This window comes from Sparus aurata, chromosome 7 (genome assembly GCF_900880675.1).
Source record: "Sparus aurata chromosome 7, fSpaAur1.1, whole genome shotgun sequence".
Lineage (NCBI taxonomy): Eukaryota > Metazoa > Chordata > Actinopteri > Spariformes > Sparidae > Sparus > Sparus aurata.
Genome location: NC_044193.1, coordinates 6,058,597 through 6,070,593, shown reverse-complemented (window position 1 = coordinate 6,070,593; position 11,997 = coordinate 6,058,597). Strand labels below are relative to the sequence as shown.

General features: G+C 43.1%; 1 protein-coding gene across 1 annotated transcript; it reads right to left on the bottom strand.

The window, feature by feature from the left end:
* Positions 1-3,300: 3,300 nt before the first annotated feature.
* LOC115584473 (trypsin-3) lies at positions 3,301-11,363 on the bottom strand. The gene is made up of 5 exons (XM_030421913.1): positions 11,270-11,363; positions 8,218-8,377; positions 6,441-6,582; positions 6,085-6,351; positions 3,301-5,770 (listed from the first exon to the last, which is right to left on the bottom strand). The coding sequence occupies exons 1-5, from the start codon at positions 11,322-11,324 to the stop codon at positions 5,600-5,602; spliced, it is 795 nt and encodes a 264-aa protein (XP_030277773.1). The 5' UTR covers positions 11,325-11,363; the 3' UTR covers positions 3,301-5,599.
* Positions 11,364-11,997: the final 634 nt, after the last annotated feature.

Genomic DNA, 11,997 nt, shown 5'->3' with positions numbered 1-11,997 from the left:
CACTCATTACTTTGTTTTACATTCTTCGTACGATCACAATCATTTCGATTCAACAGCGTGATGTAAGGTTTTCATGTGCAGACACAACACTTCAGAGGAAGGGCTTATTATAATCAAAGAGGAGGAAGTGCCAGCAGGCCCAGCACCTCATCTGTTGTTTTCCTCCTCCTCCTCTTCCTCCTCCTCCTCCTCCTCATGCTTTAATGATCAAATGCCCCCTGGTGGTTCAAATAAGTCATGTGCATTTTTCTCATGTTCTTCTAACAGCCTTCCCTGTTTGTTGTGCCTGTTTCGTTGTTGTTTCTTGTCTATTAACAAAGCGTTCGTCTTCAAAAAGGTGCCTGAATATGAAAAGCTGCGACAGGGGGATTTCAGATCCAGACAGCAGCAGAAGTCTGATCATTACAGTGTGCAAAGCGAGCGGTATACAGTTTAAGTACAATTTCGAGGTACTTTTATCTGATTTTACTTGAAGTTTCTACTCCACTGTGTTTTTTTTTCTCTTTTTCCTACCCCCATGATGTAATAGATGTCAGAACGGCGGGGCTCCTTCCTCGACTTCTGGCTCCAGAACTTGAAAGAGTAAAATAACTTACCAGACAAACGGCGCATAGACGAGAGCTGACGAGAACGTGGAAAGGTTATCTCAAGGCTGAAATGTTTTTTTAATAAGTTACACATTCCTCCTTGCGTTTCCAGGCGTTAAAGGCTCATCAGGTCTCTCATCCACTGACTCCTGGGAGGATTCAGTACATCATAGTTTTCTGACAGCTTACAAAACCAGAATATAAAGATTAGCTTGTAAAATACGGATCGTTTCATATTGAACCTTGTGGCCTGTGACCTCTTGTGTAGCGCCTCGCCAGGTGCCTTCAGCTGTCTGAGTTGTCGTATGTCTGATTACCTCTGAACTTCTCAGATGGCTTCATTTAAATGATTGATTGGAAAACCCGGATGTCAAATTATCCAACACTTCACAACAAACAACAATTTCAGTTTGAGAAAAGTTTGTGCATGATTAAGCTTCAACAGTAAAACGCTACGTGCATCAATCTGCCCGAAGCATTTTCCTCCAAAACTCTCCACACTTTTGGTCGATTCTTTTAGTATTTATGTACTTTTACTTCGAGGTGCACTGTGTAGCCCTGGGGAAGAGATTTTAACCCGAACAGAAAGATCCTCACTTACTTATTTGTACGCTTAAACAAACTCGACCTTAAAGGACAGAATACATTTCATACTGTTTCACTCTGTTTATACGTGGCGGACCCTGCCACCTGTCTAGCTTCAAACAGTGTTGTGAGGTTGTTTATTCAGATGTGGGGAAAACATAACCAAACGGATTTGTATAATTACCTCTTTCATAATGTAAATGTTGAAATTCAGAGTTTGGATTTCTTCCCCCTTTAAGCCGGATTGAATCTTTTCTTGTAATGCATCATTTCTGCTTTGCTGTACAGGAACTTTTACCTAATCTGGCAGTTTGTTCTGCTTTAATGTATCATGATGAAGTAAATGTTGATTGGCACAGTGTAATTTCACCATCTGCGTTTAGGTTGGTTCCCTGTAAACGCACGTTTTCACCAAGCACTTCGGTCTGCCAGCAGGAACAAAACTCTCTCAGGGAGGACAAGGCTGACTGGTGACCCGGCAGCCTGGCACCGTTTGTATCTGCTTTCACGTCTCTGTTACAGACTAAATGAATCAGCGTTGCCAGAGTTATAATATTTAATCATATTATTAGGATTTTTGCCCACTATACGATGTACGATCGATATGAATCTGACCTGGTTTGTGATGCTGTGGTTGGTTTTAGTCTATGCTTTCTCATTTGAATTCATTTCTCGACATGACCAGGAGAGCAAAACATGGATCCTCACTGCTGCACACTCATTCGAGGCGACTTGTAGGTGGAGCTTGAGCTTTATCACCAACGTATGCTGTGTTTTGAATGCACCAGTAAGCCCAGTTATTGATTTTAAATGTGTGGGTCTGTAAAATTACACATTTACGCCTTTTTTGTCCCAGGGTTATGACCAGATATGATCCAAAATATGATAATTTTTCACATTTCCCATCTGGCAACGCTGAAATCAATGAATAAACTCGTGTTTTGTTTGTCGGTAGCTGCTTCTCCAAGGCTGATTGAAACTATCAAATTGCCTTTCCGACTGCATCACCAAAAAAAAACATCACTTGGAAAACGCTGGGTGGGAAAAGTTGTCTGTTCCACTTTACGTAAAACATCTGAGAAATTCTTCCACCGCTGCCTAAATGTCTATTCATGTATATACTACACCAATCCATCCCTGATACCGCTAATGTCCGCCTGAGGCATTAAAGCCATCTTTGTTCTTTTCATGAATAACACATATTGAAAATAATGGATTCTGGTGGCCTAGTTTGGGGGGAAAAGAAACCATTATGAGTGTAAAAGAAAAAAAAACATGTTTTGTCTTCCAAGCCGCCACAAAGCAGAGTCCGCTGGGAGAAGCTGCGTGGGACGGTGTCACAATCCATACGCTTCAATCAATACTTTTTTTCGAACATGAAACACACTAACCCAGAGAGAGAGACGTTCTCCTTTTGTGAGCCGGAGAACATATAGGGGGGAACTGTGGATCGGCTGCGTCAGGAGATATACTCTGACGGTCTCCTGAGAGGCCTTCTCATGCCCGAACAAAAGGAGCCGTCCTTTATGTAACCAAGCCTGTAAAAATCAGACGCATAAAGGAACCTGAAAGCCGTCAATCACACGGGGCACCGACACACCCATCGCCACAGAGCGCTGAAACCAGAGAGGCCGATAAAGTAGGCCATCAACTATTCATTCTGTTGTGATGCACCAGCACCTATCAGGTGTGAAGCAGGCGGTACTGATTCCACCTGGCGGAGGCCTCCACCCCCCCTCCCGCTCGTCTTTACTGGAATCACTGCCGGCCGAGGAAGCGACGCCTCAGAGCCATCACACAGATTGTTCCGAGGGACTGGCCGGCTGCATGCATATTTCATGAAGGTAGTCCAGTTCTGGGATAGCTCCCCTCAGCTGTTTTTTTGCGACGGGCGACAAAGAGTTACTCTCCGAAAAACCAAAAGGGATTGCTGTAGTTTTTTAAAAATTAATCAGCACACTGACTTATTAACTGTCCCCCCGCCTGTAGTCGCTTAACTCCACTTGTTGTATAAATGACACAGCGTGCAGGAGGACTTTCGCGAGTTATCTGTCCGAACAGCTTGTGTAATCCGCTCAGGAGCCAGGAGCGGCAGGGAGGCCCTCTAATTGCGAATAAAGAAAGCCAGAGCGGGATGATCGGTCTTTTATTAAAGTGTATAAAACAAGAAAACACTACAGTTAATGTCATTGTTTTATGACACACTCTCAGTCTCTCTGCTTCTTTTTAAATCCTAGTTCAATGCATTTGCTCGACTCGCTCGCTCTCTCAAAGGTGCTTCGTGTGCAGTGCCGGGTTTACAACACCGCCAGTCCATAAATAAACCACATGAAATTGGCAGTAATCATTGACTTACTAATGAAACTCAGAAAAGGGGAGCTGCTTTGTCTTGCCCCGCCACACACACACACAGACAGACACACACACACAACATATAGATTCTTGATCATTGTAATTGGAAATAGTTCACATACCGGTTGACAGAGACTCTGTGTGCCTTAACGGTCTTTAATTGATTACATTTCACTGTGAGGGAATTAAGCGACTCGTTTGTGTAAAATTTACGTCTGCATTCAATATTAATAGAGCTGAATATTTACCATTTTGATCGTTTGTTTCTCACAATGCAATCCCAATGCAACAAACCCACAAAACAACCCAACATTTCAACTGACAATTTCCTGCAAATATGATTGTTTTTATTATTAATCTCTTACATGATTTGTTTTTAGATCGCCACGTCACAAAAAAAGTCTTCATCTTCGAACAGACTTGTTGTCTGTCGAATCCAAACTCTTCTATTTATGACGAAAGACGAGGGGGAATAAGAAAATCCGCACATTTCAGAGGCTGTAGCCCTCGAATGTTTTGCTTGATGAATCACTCAAAGATGTTTCAGATGTTTAGAAAAGTACTCGACTTATATTCAGAGATTGCGGGATTTTAAAGAAGCGGGAACAGATGTCATTTTAACTGCCGGACACAAGATGTCTTCTACTTCACTGTGAAGTCCGCTCCATTGAGGCTTCAAGTTTCCACATCACATTTATTATGGGACCAGATTGTCTCTGCATATACATCAAGAAGAGAAACGTATTTTTGAGGGGAGGGGGACTTTACGATTTCTCATCATTCATCAGTTTCAGTCTCGCCAAACTAAACATTGCATGTTTTCCACAAAGGAAGTGTTTTTTTTTTTTTTGCCAGCCTGTTCTCACTCCGAGCGTGTCAGAGACAGCCGGCTGGTCAGCGGCCCCGCGCCTCAAAGTTTAATTACCACACGAGCATCACTTATTAAAACACCCCTCAGGTGCAGCGGTTTAATCAGCTAGCAGTGTCAGAGTCAGTGGACGGTCAGGGTGATTGAGTCTTACAAGCCTTTTCCTTACTTACACCTGCTAACATCTGGCTTTTGCGTGCAATGTGAATGTGCATTATCAGGACGCACTCCAGGGTATTTACCACCTTCGTCTCGGCTCGGTTGTGATGTCACGACTGTAAATATCTCTCCATCCGTCTTTGTGAGGTGCTCGAACTTCTGTAGGATGTTGCATGTTATGTATTGTTGCTAACTGGACCGTAGAGCAACTCAAAATGTGGAGGTAAACGCTTGAGGCTTAAGGCCGCTGACCAAGCTGCAGCTTTTGTCGAGCCGGGAGAGAGACTGTGTTGTCTTTGCACTGCTACCGTATCGGATTGCGTCGCTGTCGTTGTGTCTATCAGCTGTGCGTGAGCGTTGAACACTCATATGACACTCAAGACCTGATTCTCTGTGCACTCACTGATTCGTGGCATTTCGAATACTCCTCCATGACATTATGATTTTCTGCTGTCTCAGCAGTGATTTGGCACCTCAGTCTTGACGTTTGTGGAAAATGTGATCACAATGACCTTTTTTTTTGGTAACAGAGGGGTGTTTGGGATTGTATTAGCCATCGTTTGTTTTACTTCCTTAAATGCTTTAAACAGATCGACAACAGACGTGATAAATATTCAAGATTGAAACTTAAAGGAATAGTGCGTCATTTTGGGGGTTTGCTATTATTCACATTCTTGCAGAGACTTCGATTTTTAGATTGATACCACTTATTTATTTGTTTCAATATGAAGTTGGAGCTTGGAAATTGGAGTCTAAGTTTAGTGACAACAAATTTACACTTTGTTTTTTTTGTATGGTTTAACTAAACAAGATATAACCTCTTAATGAGTCCGTTTTAGCAGCGCTGGTAGGTGGATTTTGTCTCTTTCCTGTTTTTAGTCTTTATGCTAAGCTAAATCTCAGCAGGAGTATGAATAAGAGGGTTTCCCAAAATGTCAGACAACTCCTTCAATATATAACGTGCACAAATGGTTAAAAAAATCAAACAGAGGGGTGAAATTGAAATGAAGTCTTCACCGAGCGCTTCACTTTTCCGTAACACCCGGTTTTAATTCTTCTTGCACTTGCTGTAGTAGTTAAATATGGTGTTGTCGATCCACCTGCGGTGTTTGGACACGGTGGTGTAGACTCCAGGAAACTGGGCATCAGCACATCCTTTTCCCCAGGACACCACGCCGTAGACGCGGCCCTCGCATACAAGTGGACCGCCAGAGTCCCCCTGAAACAGCAGGACAGAAGGAAACATCAGGGGTGACTTGATGTCCCGCGGTGCTTCTTAGAGTCACATTTTACCAATGAAACTCAAAGGAAAGGTCGGGTGATATTCTACATTTTTCTTCCAATGAAACGACCAAAACCAGCACCGAACTCGACTGATAGACAAGTACTGTTCGTGCTGTCACAGCCTGCAACCTCCGTTGTTGTGTTCCATTGTTTTTTCTGTCACTGGAACATGTCATGTCCCGACTTTTCAACAACTGTCCAAATGCCAAGTATCCAAAACACAGAGAAAAAACACTGAGGTGCTCTTACCTGACAGGCGTCCTTTCCACCGGTGCTGTAACCAGCACAGAGCATGTTTTCCGTGATCCTGCCGTCGAAGGACTCGCTGCTGTTGCATTTTTCAGTGGAGACGATGGGGAGCTTGACAGTGCGGAGGGTGGAGGGGATCTGGCCTCCTTCCGGGCTGGTGTATCCCCAGCCTGACACCCGGCACACTCTCCCCTCCGCTATGGAGGCGTCGTGCCGGGGCAGCAGAGCGATGGACACGTAACTGTTCAGATAGACCGGGGCCCTCAACTGGAGAGATGAGGATAGACAGTGTGATCAGTGGAGGGAGAAAATGAATTCAGGTCAAGGATAGAGTCCAGTAGTTTTGCGGGCTGCACCTTTATAAGCATGATGTCGTTGTTGTTGGTGGTGCTGTTGTAGTCAGGGTGGGGAACCAAAAGTTGGGGCATGATTTGTTGCTCCGTTCCCTCATAGATGGCCAGAGAATAATCACCCGCCACGATCATCATTCTGTCAACCCTGCAGAGAGGAATCGCAAATTAGAGACACCGTGTTGTAAAGATAGTTTGTGTGATTTTTACACAGAAAATCTCGGGTTATGCTTCTGCCTATGTGGGAAAAAGTAATATAAAGCTTTTTGTGGCTCCATTGACGTCGTTCAGTGATACAAACCTGTTGCCTACGTTACCCACAATGCAACCTTGCCACTGTCTATCACTGTGTCAGCAGTAAAAGCAGAGGCTGTTCCGTTTGGGTAATCCAGCAGGTTGTGACAATGACAAATGTGCAAATCACCGGGTTCCTGAAAACTGAGAGCCTGAGCTGGAACTCAGCTGTTGTTAAGGTCATTAATTAAACCTGCTTTTCCTGGTTTGACATCAAAATGTCTGCCATGAAAAAGACCCAGTGGGATGTAACTTGGTATCGTACCTTTGAATGAAACAGCTGTTAATAAACCTGTTATGACCTCATTTACACATTCAGCACCAGCGGAGCAACATTACAGAGGTCAAATTCTGCTTTTTGGGTTTTTGCCTTTTCCTATATTGTGCTATGGAGCATTTTTGTGCATAATAATGTGCGTGCATAATTATGTAACAGACACTGAATATTTATTTTTATCAAAAAACACATATGGCTGTACCGCAGCCATGGTTACCAGCTGTAGCTGCGTTATTTTGGATCACACTACCTTGCTTGCCATGACCCGCCCTACTCTGTCTATGATTGGCTACATCCTTCCCGTTAAGTAATGCACATGTGCAACTGTCATCGGAGATTGAACAGAGGCGAGATGTCTCACTCTGTTGCTAAAACGGAGCATTCGAGAGGCAGCGTTTAAAGGGATTCTGTGTCAATGCACCTTTTGAGAAAAATAATGTGTTTTTGGAAAAATTAAAGTATTTAAACCTATTTTAGTAGGAACCCTAAATAAAAGTGTGTGTGCCGGATAATTGGCATGATATGACCTTTTTAATTTAAACCAAACGTTGTGGTGGAAGATGTTAAAAGGCAGAGTGTGGTAATTTTCGGTGGATTCATCATGCGGGACACAGTCCTCACAGTCTCACAGTGATTTTAAGAGGCGGGGCTATGAGCACGATTTGTGACATCAGAAATGGCATGTTAGCCGATCCTGGTTCAAATAATCAGCATATAATTAAGTATCCTGTCACTGGACTGCTAACTACTGTTACAATAGTGAAGGTTTGTTGAGGACAGGAACTGTCGTTTGTTCACTGCTCGGGAAGTAGAAGCTATCGACGACTCAGACACTGAAATTATTGCTTCTCACGAGCGAAAATGTATCGTCACTAAGCCTTAAAACTTTCCTATACTTGCGTCAGATTCCAGCAGTAGAGAGCTCCTTTTGTTACTGCCGGTGTCACTTTGCTTTCTCTCAATAGTCTCGATAACTTGCAGAAGTGACAATCTGATACGGCTCCAGATGACTGGTCCTGCGATGGTAATCATGTACACACACATTAACACGCAGAGAAGTCAAGTTGAGGTCATCATATTTCAATAGGCCCTTTTATTGCTGCCTATACAGCAGCTAACATCGGGACACAAAGGTGTGTGCAGTATACTGTGACAGGTGGGTTCTGCCTCAGGTGAAGTTTTATACTCAAAACAAAAGAAGAATGAACTCACCCAACGTTACAGTGAGCTGCCGTGAGCACCCAGTACTTATTTATCAGGGAGCCCCCGCAGAAGTGCTGACGCTGTGTCGTCTGTATCGACACAATGTACTTGATTGAATGTGGAACCGGTGCGTATCCTCCCACTATGCGCCCCTGGGCCACTTCTGTACCTGCAACACACACACACACACACACACACACACAGGGAAATAAAGACTTGATTTAGAGAGAAACAAATAAACCCGCCCGTAAGGTTTCTTTTGTGAACAAACCCCACACAGAGGAGGGCCGACACAGTTGTGACATTATTACTGCAGCATCAGCAGGAACAACACGAGTCATAAAGAAGGACTTCAGTGCACAGACGCTGCTGGCTTAGCAGATCAATGAAAAGCAATCCTGCTCCGAGCTACGGCGAGGATGAGTCCGACCACGAGTGTCTGGAGACAACACGTCGACCTGATCTGGACCTCCTCTCTTCCTGTAGTGGAGGAAACTAACGCAGGAGCCAACATTTACTGGAAAAATTGCTACACAACTACAAGAATTAGCTTTTTTCTTGCTACTTATACTTCTGCACCACTAAAAGTTGGAGTGATATCATGATATGCAAGCTTCAGTCGTAGATACAATATAAACACCATCGAACAAAACATAAATCTTAGGGTACATGTGTGCACCTAATTACTACATAAAGTATTACTATATTCTTTACAAAACATATTCCAAATGATAAATTTCAGATGAACTGCACACTGTAAAAACAAACCTACAGTTTATCTTGATAAAGAGCTTGTTTTCACATCTTCACACCATCTCCAGGTAATCGTAACATATTCTAAGGTTATAAAATATGATGTCCTGTTACAGAAGAAACTATCCAGTAAAATAATTATAAATACCTCAACAACATAAGTGAACATTAATGCATGAATGCTAATAAAACTTACTTACATACTTTACCTAAGTTGTATTTCTTTATTGCAGTATTAGAAGCTTTACTTAAGCAAAGGTGCCGAATATGTCTTATAATTGTTATATTTTTAATAGAAAAAGATGCAAAGTACTCAAATAGATCATCTCCCAAGTCACAGTCACATCAGTCGTATTTTTTAATACATCATGCGTACATTAATAATAATTCAACTGAATCTTGAATTATGATTAAAGTCACTGGTCAGCTGCCTTCGATAGAACCTTTACATTTACAAATAACAAATAAAATGTGAGAAATCCCAAAACTTTGGAGAATTCGGGGCATACCTGCCAACTTTTTACCTTAATCTCAGCTTTCCATTTACATTTAGGACCTTATTACTTTGATCACAACCTTTTTCTGTCACTGCACAGTGTGTAGTCTATTGTTCAGTTGTGCCTTGTACTCGTCAGTGACACAGCAATTTTAAAGGTCCTGAACTTTTGTTTCTGACAGGACGTTTTAAAGGAAAGCGGCTCACAATTTGTAAAAAAAATCTGTGGTTGCAACGTCATCAATCATCATCGAGAGGCTGACAGACGGAGTATCTAAGGGTCATGAGTACACATTTTTAAAAAGTGATGAATATTCCTTCATGCCATAGATTCATGTAAGTTCACGTCCGAAGAGCGAAATGTTCTGTATTGTTTTCTGAGAATTAAAGGTCAAATTAACAGTATCGAACATAAAAATGCTGTTAAAGGAAACAAAGTCTCTGGATCTCGAGGTTTTCCGGGGGCACCCTTAGATCCCTGCTCTGGTTTGGAAACCCCTCCCTATTTTTGAGGTCTCAAAGGTTTGCAGGTGTACTGTGCGCTTCAGGAACTTTGGAGCACTTGGACTCAGTATTTCTAAAAAAAAATCCACACAACATCTCCGAGAGTATCCACAGCGCACTGTTAACATCTGAACCTCATACACTGAGAGTCAACATCTCAGTCACCGTGATGCCACCAGGGATGAAACAACAGCCTCTCATTACCGTCCCAGATATTGATCCTGAGCTATAATTAGCTGCGTGTCAAAAAGCTAAACGGTAACTCTATACAGTGTACAGTCCACCCTCTATGGATTGTGTGTGTGTGTGAGGTAATCACACACTACAGTACATTACACACATAAGTACATTAGAACAGGTTATGTAATGACCTGGGAACCGAGCCTTGAATAATGAGTCTCCTATTGTGTCCTGTGGGCTGAACTGAATTTGGTTACACGCTGCTAAACTTTACATGGTAACAATTATTTTTTTTCCTTTGTTCGATTTAGCAAACAAGCTCAGATCTGTAAACGCTGAAACCGTCTCCAGCATCGTCCCAGATCCCCGGACCTGTTTACGATGTTTATCTGAGCCTCCTTTTCACATTTTTTATCTCCGCCACACGATTGCCCGGCACAAAAGGGGGCGTTGGCCGCAATTATGTCGCCGTTCGCCTTCATCCGTTGTTTGCTGAGGTTTCAAGTTCTTTTGGTGAAAAAAAAGCACACTTTTACTGACCTTTCCGCTCTGAAAGCTCTTCGGATATCTTTGTTGTACTAAGTAGCGTTCTAAGCTGAATGACGACATTTTTAAATTCAACTGATGTAAACAAGAACATCAGCAAATTCAACAGGTGAGTTAATAGCAGCACAGGAAACTATTCCAGAACAAATTAAGCTCCATCTGATGTACTTCTGACATATTTTTCCCCTTTCATTAACTTTTCAGTACAATCTGCCTTTTTGCTTTTCTCCGCTCATCTGATTTATGATCTAAAACAGTCAGCAGCGCAGTCATGCCCGGACGAAAATGACTCTGAGTCACACTTTTAGCAAAAGATCATCTCAGGGGGAAGCATCAGGACTTGAATAAGCCCCAGAGTGCAGCCCTAAAAGGGATCTTCTGAAACATTGATATAAAGAGATTCTAATCAGATATTCTGCCCCATTTGTATGAATGCAACACTGAGATCATGTTGTTTTTTCAGGATATCAAACAAGCTGAGTCTGCATCCAAACCCCCCCCAAGAGACTCAACTTCACTTAAAGCCCTTTCATGCATCAAGAAAAATAAATTGTAAATCCAACATTAAAGAGGCTTACTTACAGCTTACAGCCAGGACCTCCAACAGCATGCAACATAACAAAGCCAGCAGGTCCATAACGAGACACTTGGACGGCGCAGTGTACACAGAGAGGGAGAGCTTTACCTGTGTGCTACTCGTCTAATTTTAACTGGAAGGATTGCACCTGCACTCTCGGGTTACTTAAAGTTCCTATTTCAGTTTCCATGGTCACCTCCTTGTCTTGGACCAATATATAATTGAAGCTTCCACAGCACACCCCCCTCGTGCCACCTCTTCTATGATCCATTCACACTGTCCTATATCATTGTTTACCATAATTACCCGGTTTACTAAATGAGCGTTTACTGTCACGTTAAAGGCGAGGCGTGCATTGTGTCGTCTTTCCCTCTGCACGTCAGGACCTCTGTGTTAATTGTACAGCTGATGCTCTGATGCCTGTCGGCTCCGTCTAATATCTGACATCTTCAACCTTGTGATTGCACCCGCTCATGTGGATCAAATGGGGCTGAATGAAAGAAGGCGCAGCGAGGATCTCTGTGGCTCTTCATCACCGCTCAGTCTCCCCTCACTGATTTCCCCCCCTGGAAGGATTAATGAGGGCGCTTGACTGATGACAAGCAGCAGAATGTCGTTGTACCCGGCCAGGTCGAGCCGGCGCTGCTGCCCCACATCTATTCTCAGGCCGGGTGTCATTAAAAATGGAGCACGGCTCAGCCCGGCCTCATCACCGCTACCATCCCTCTGCGGA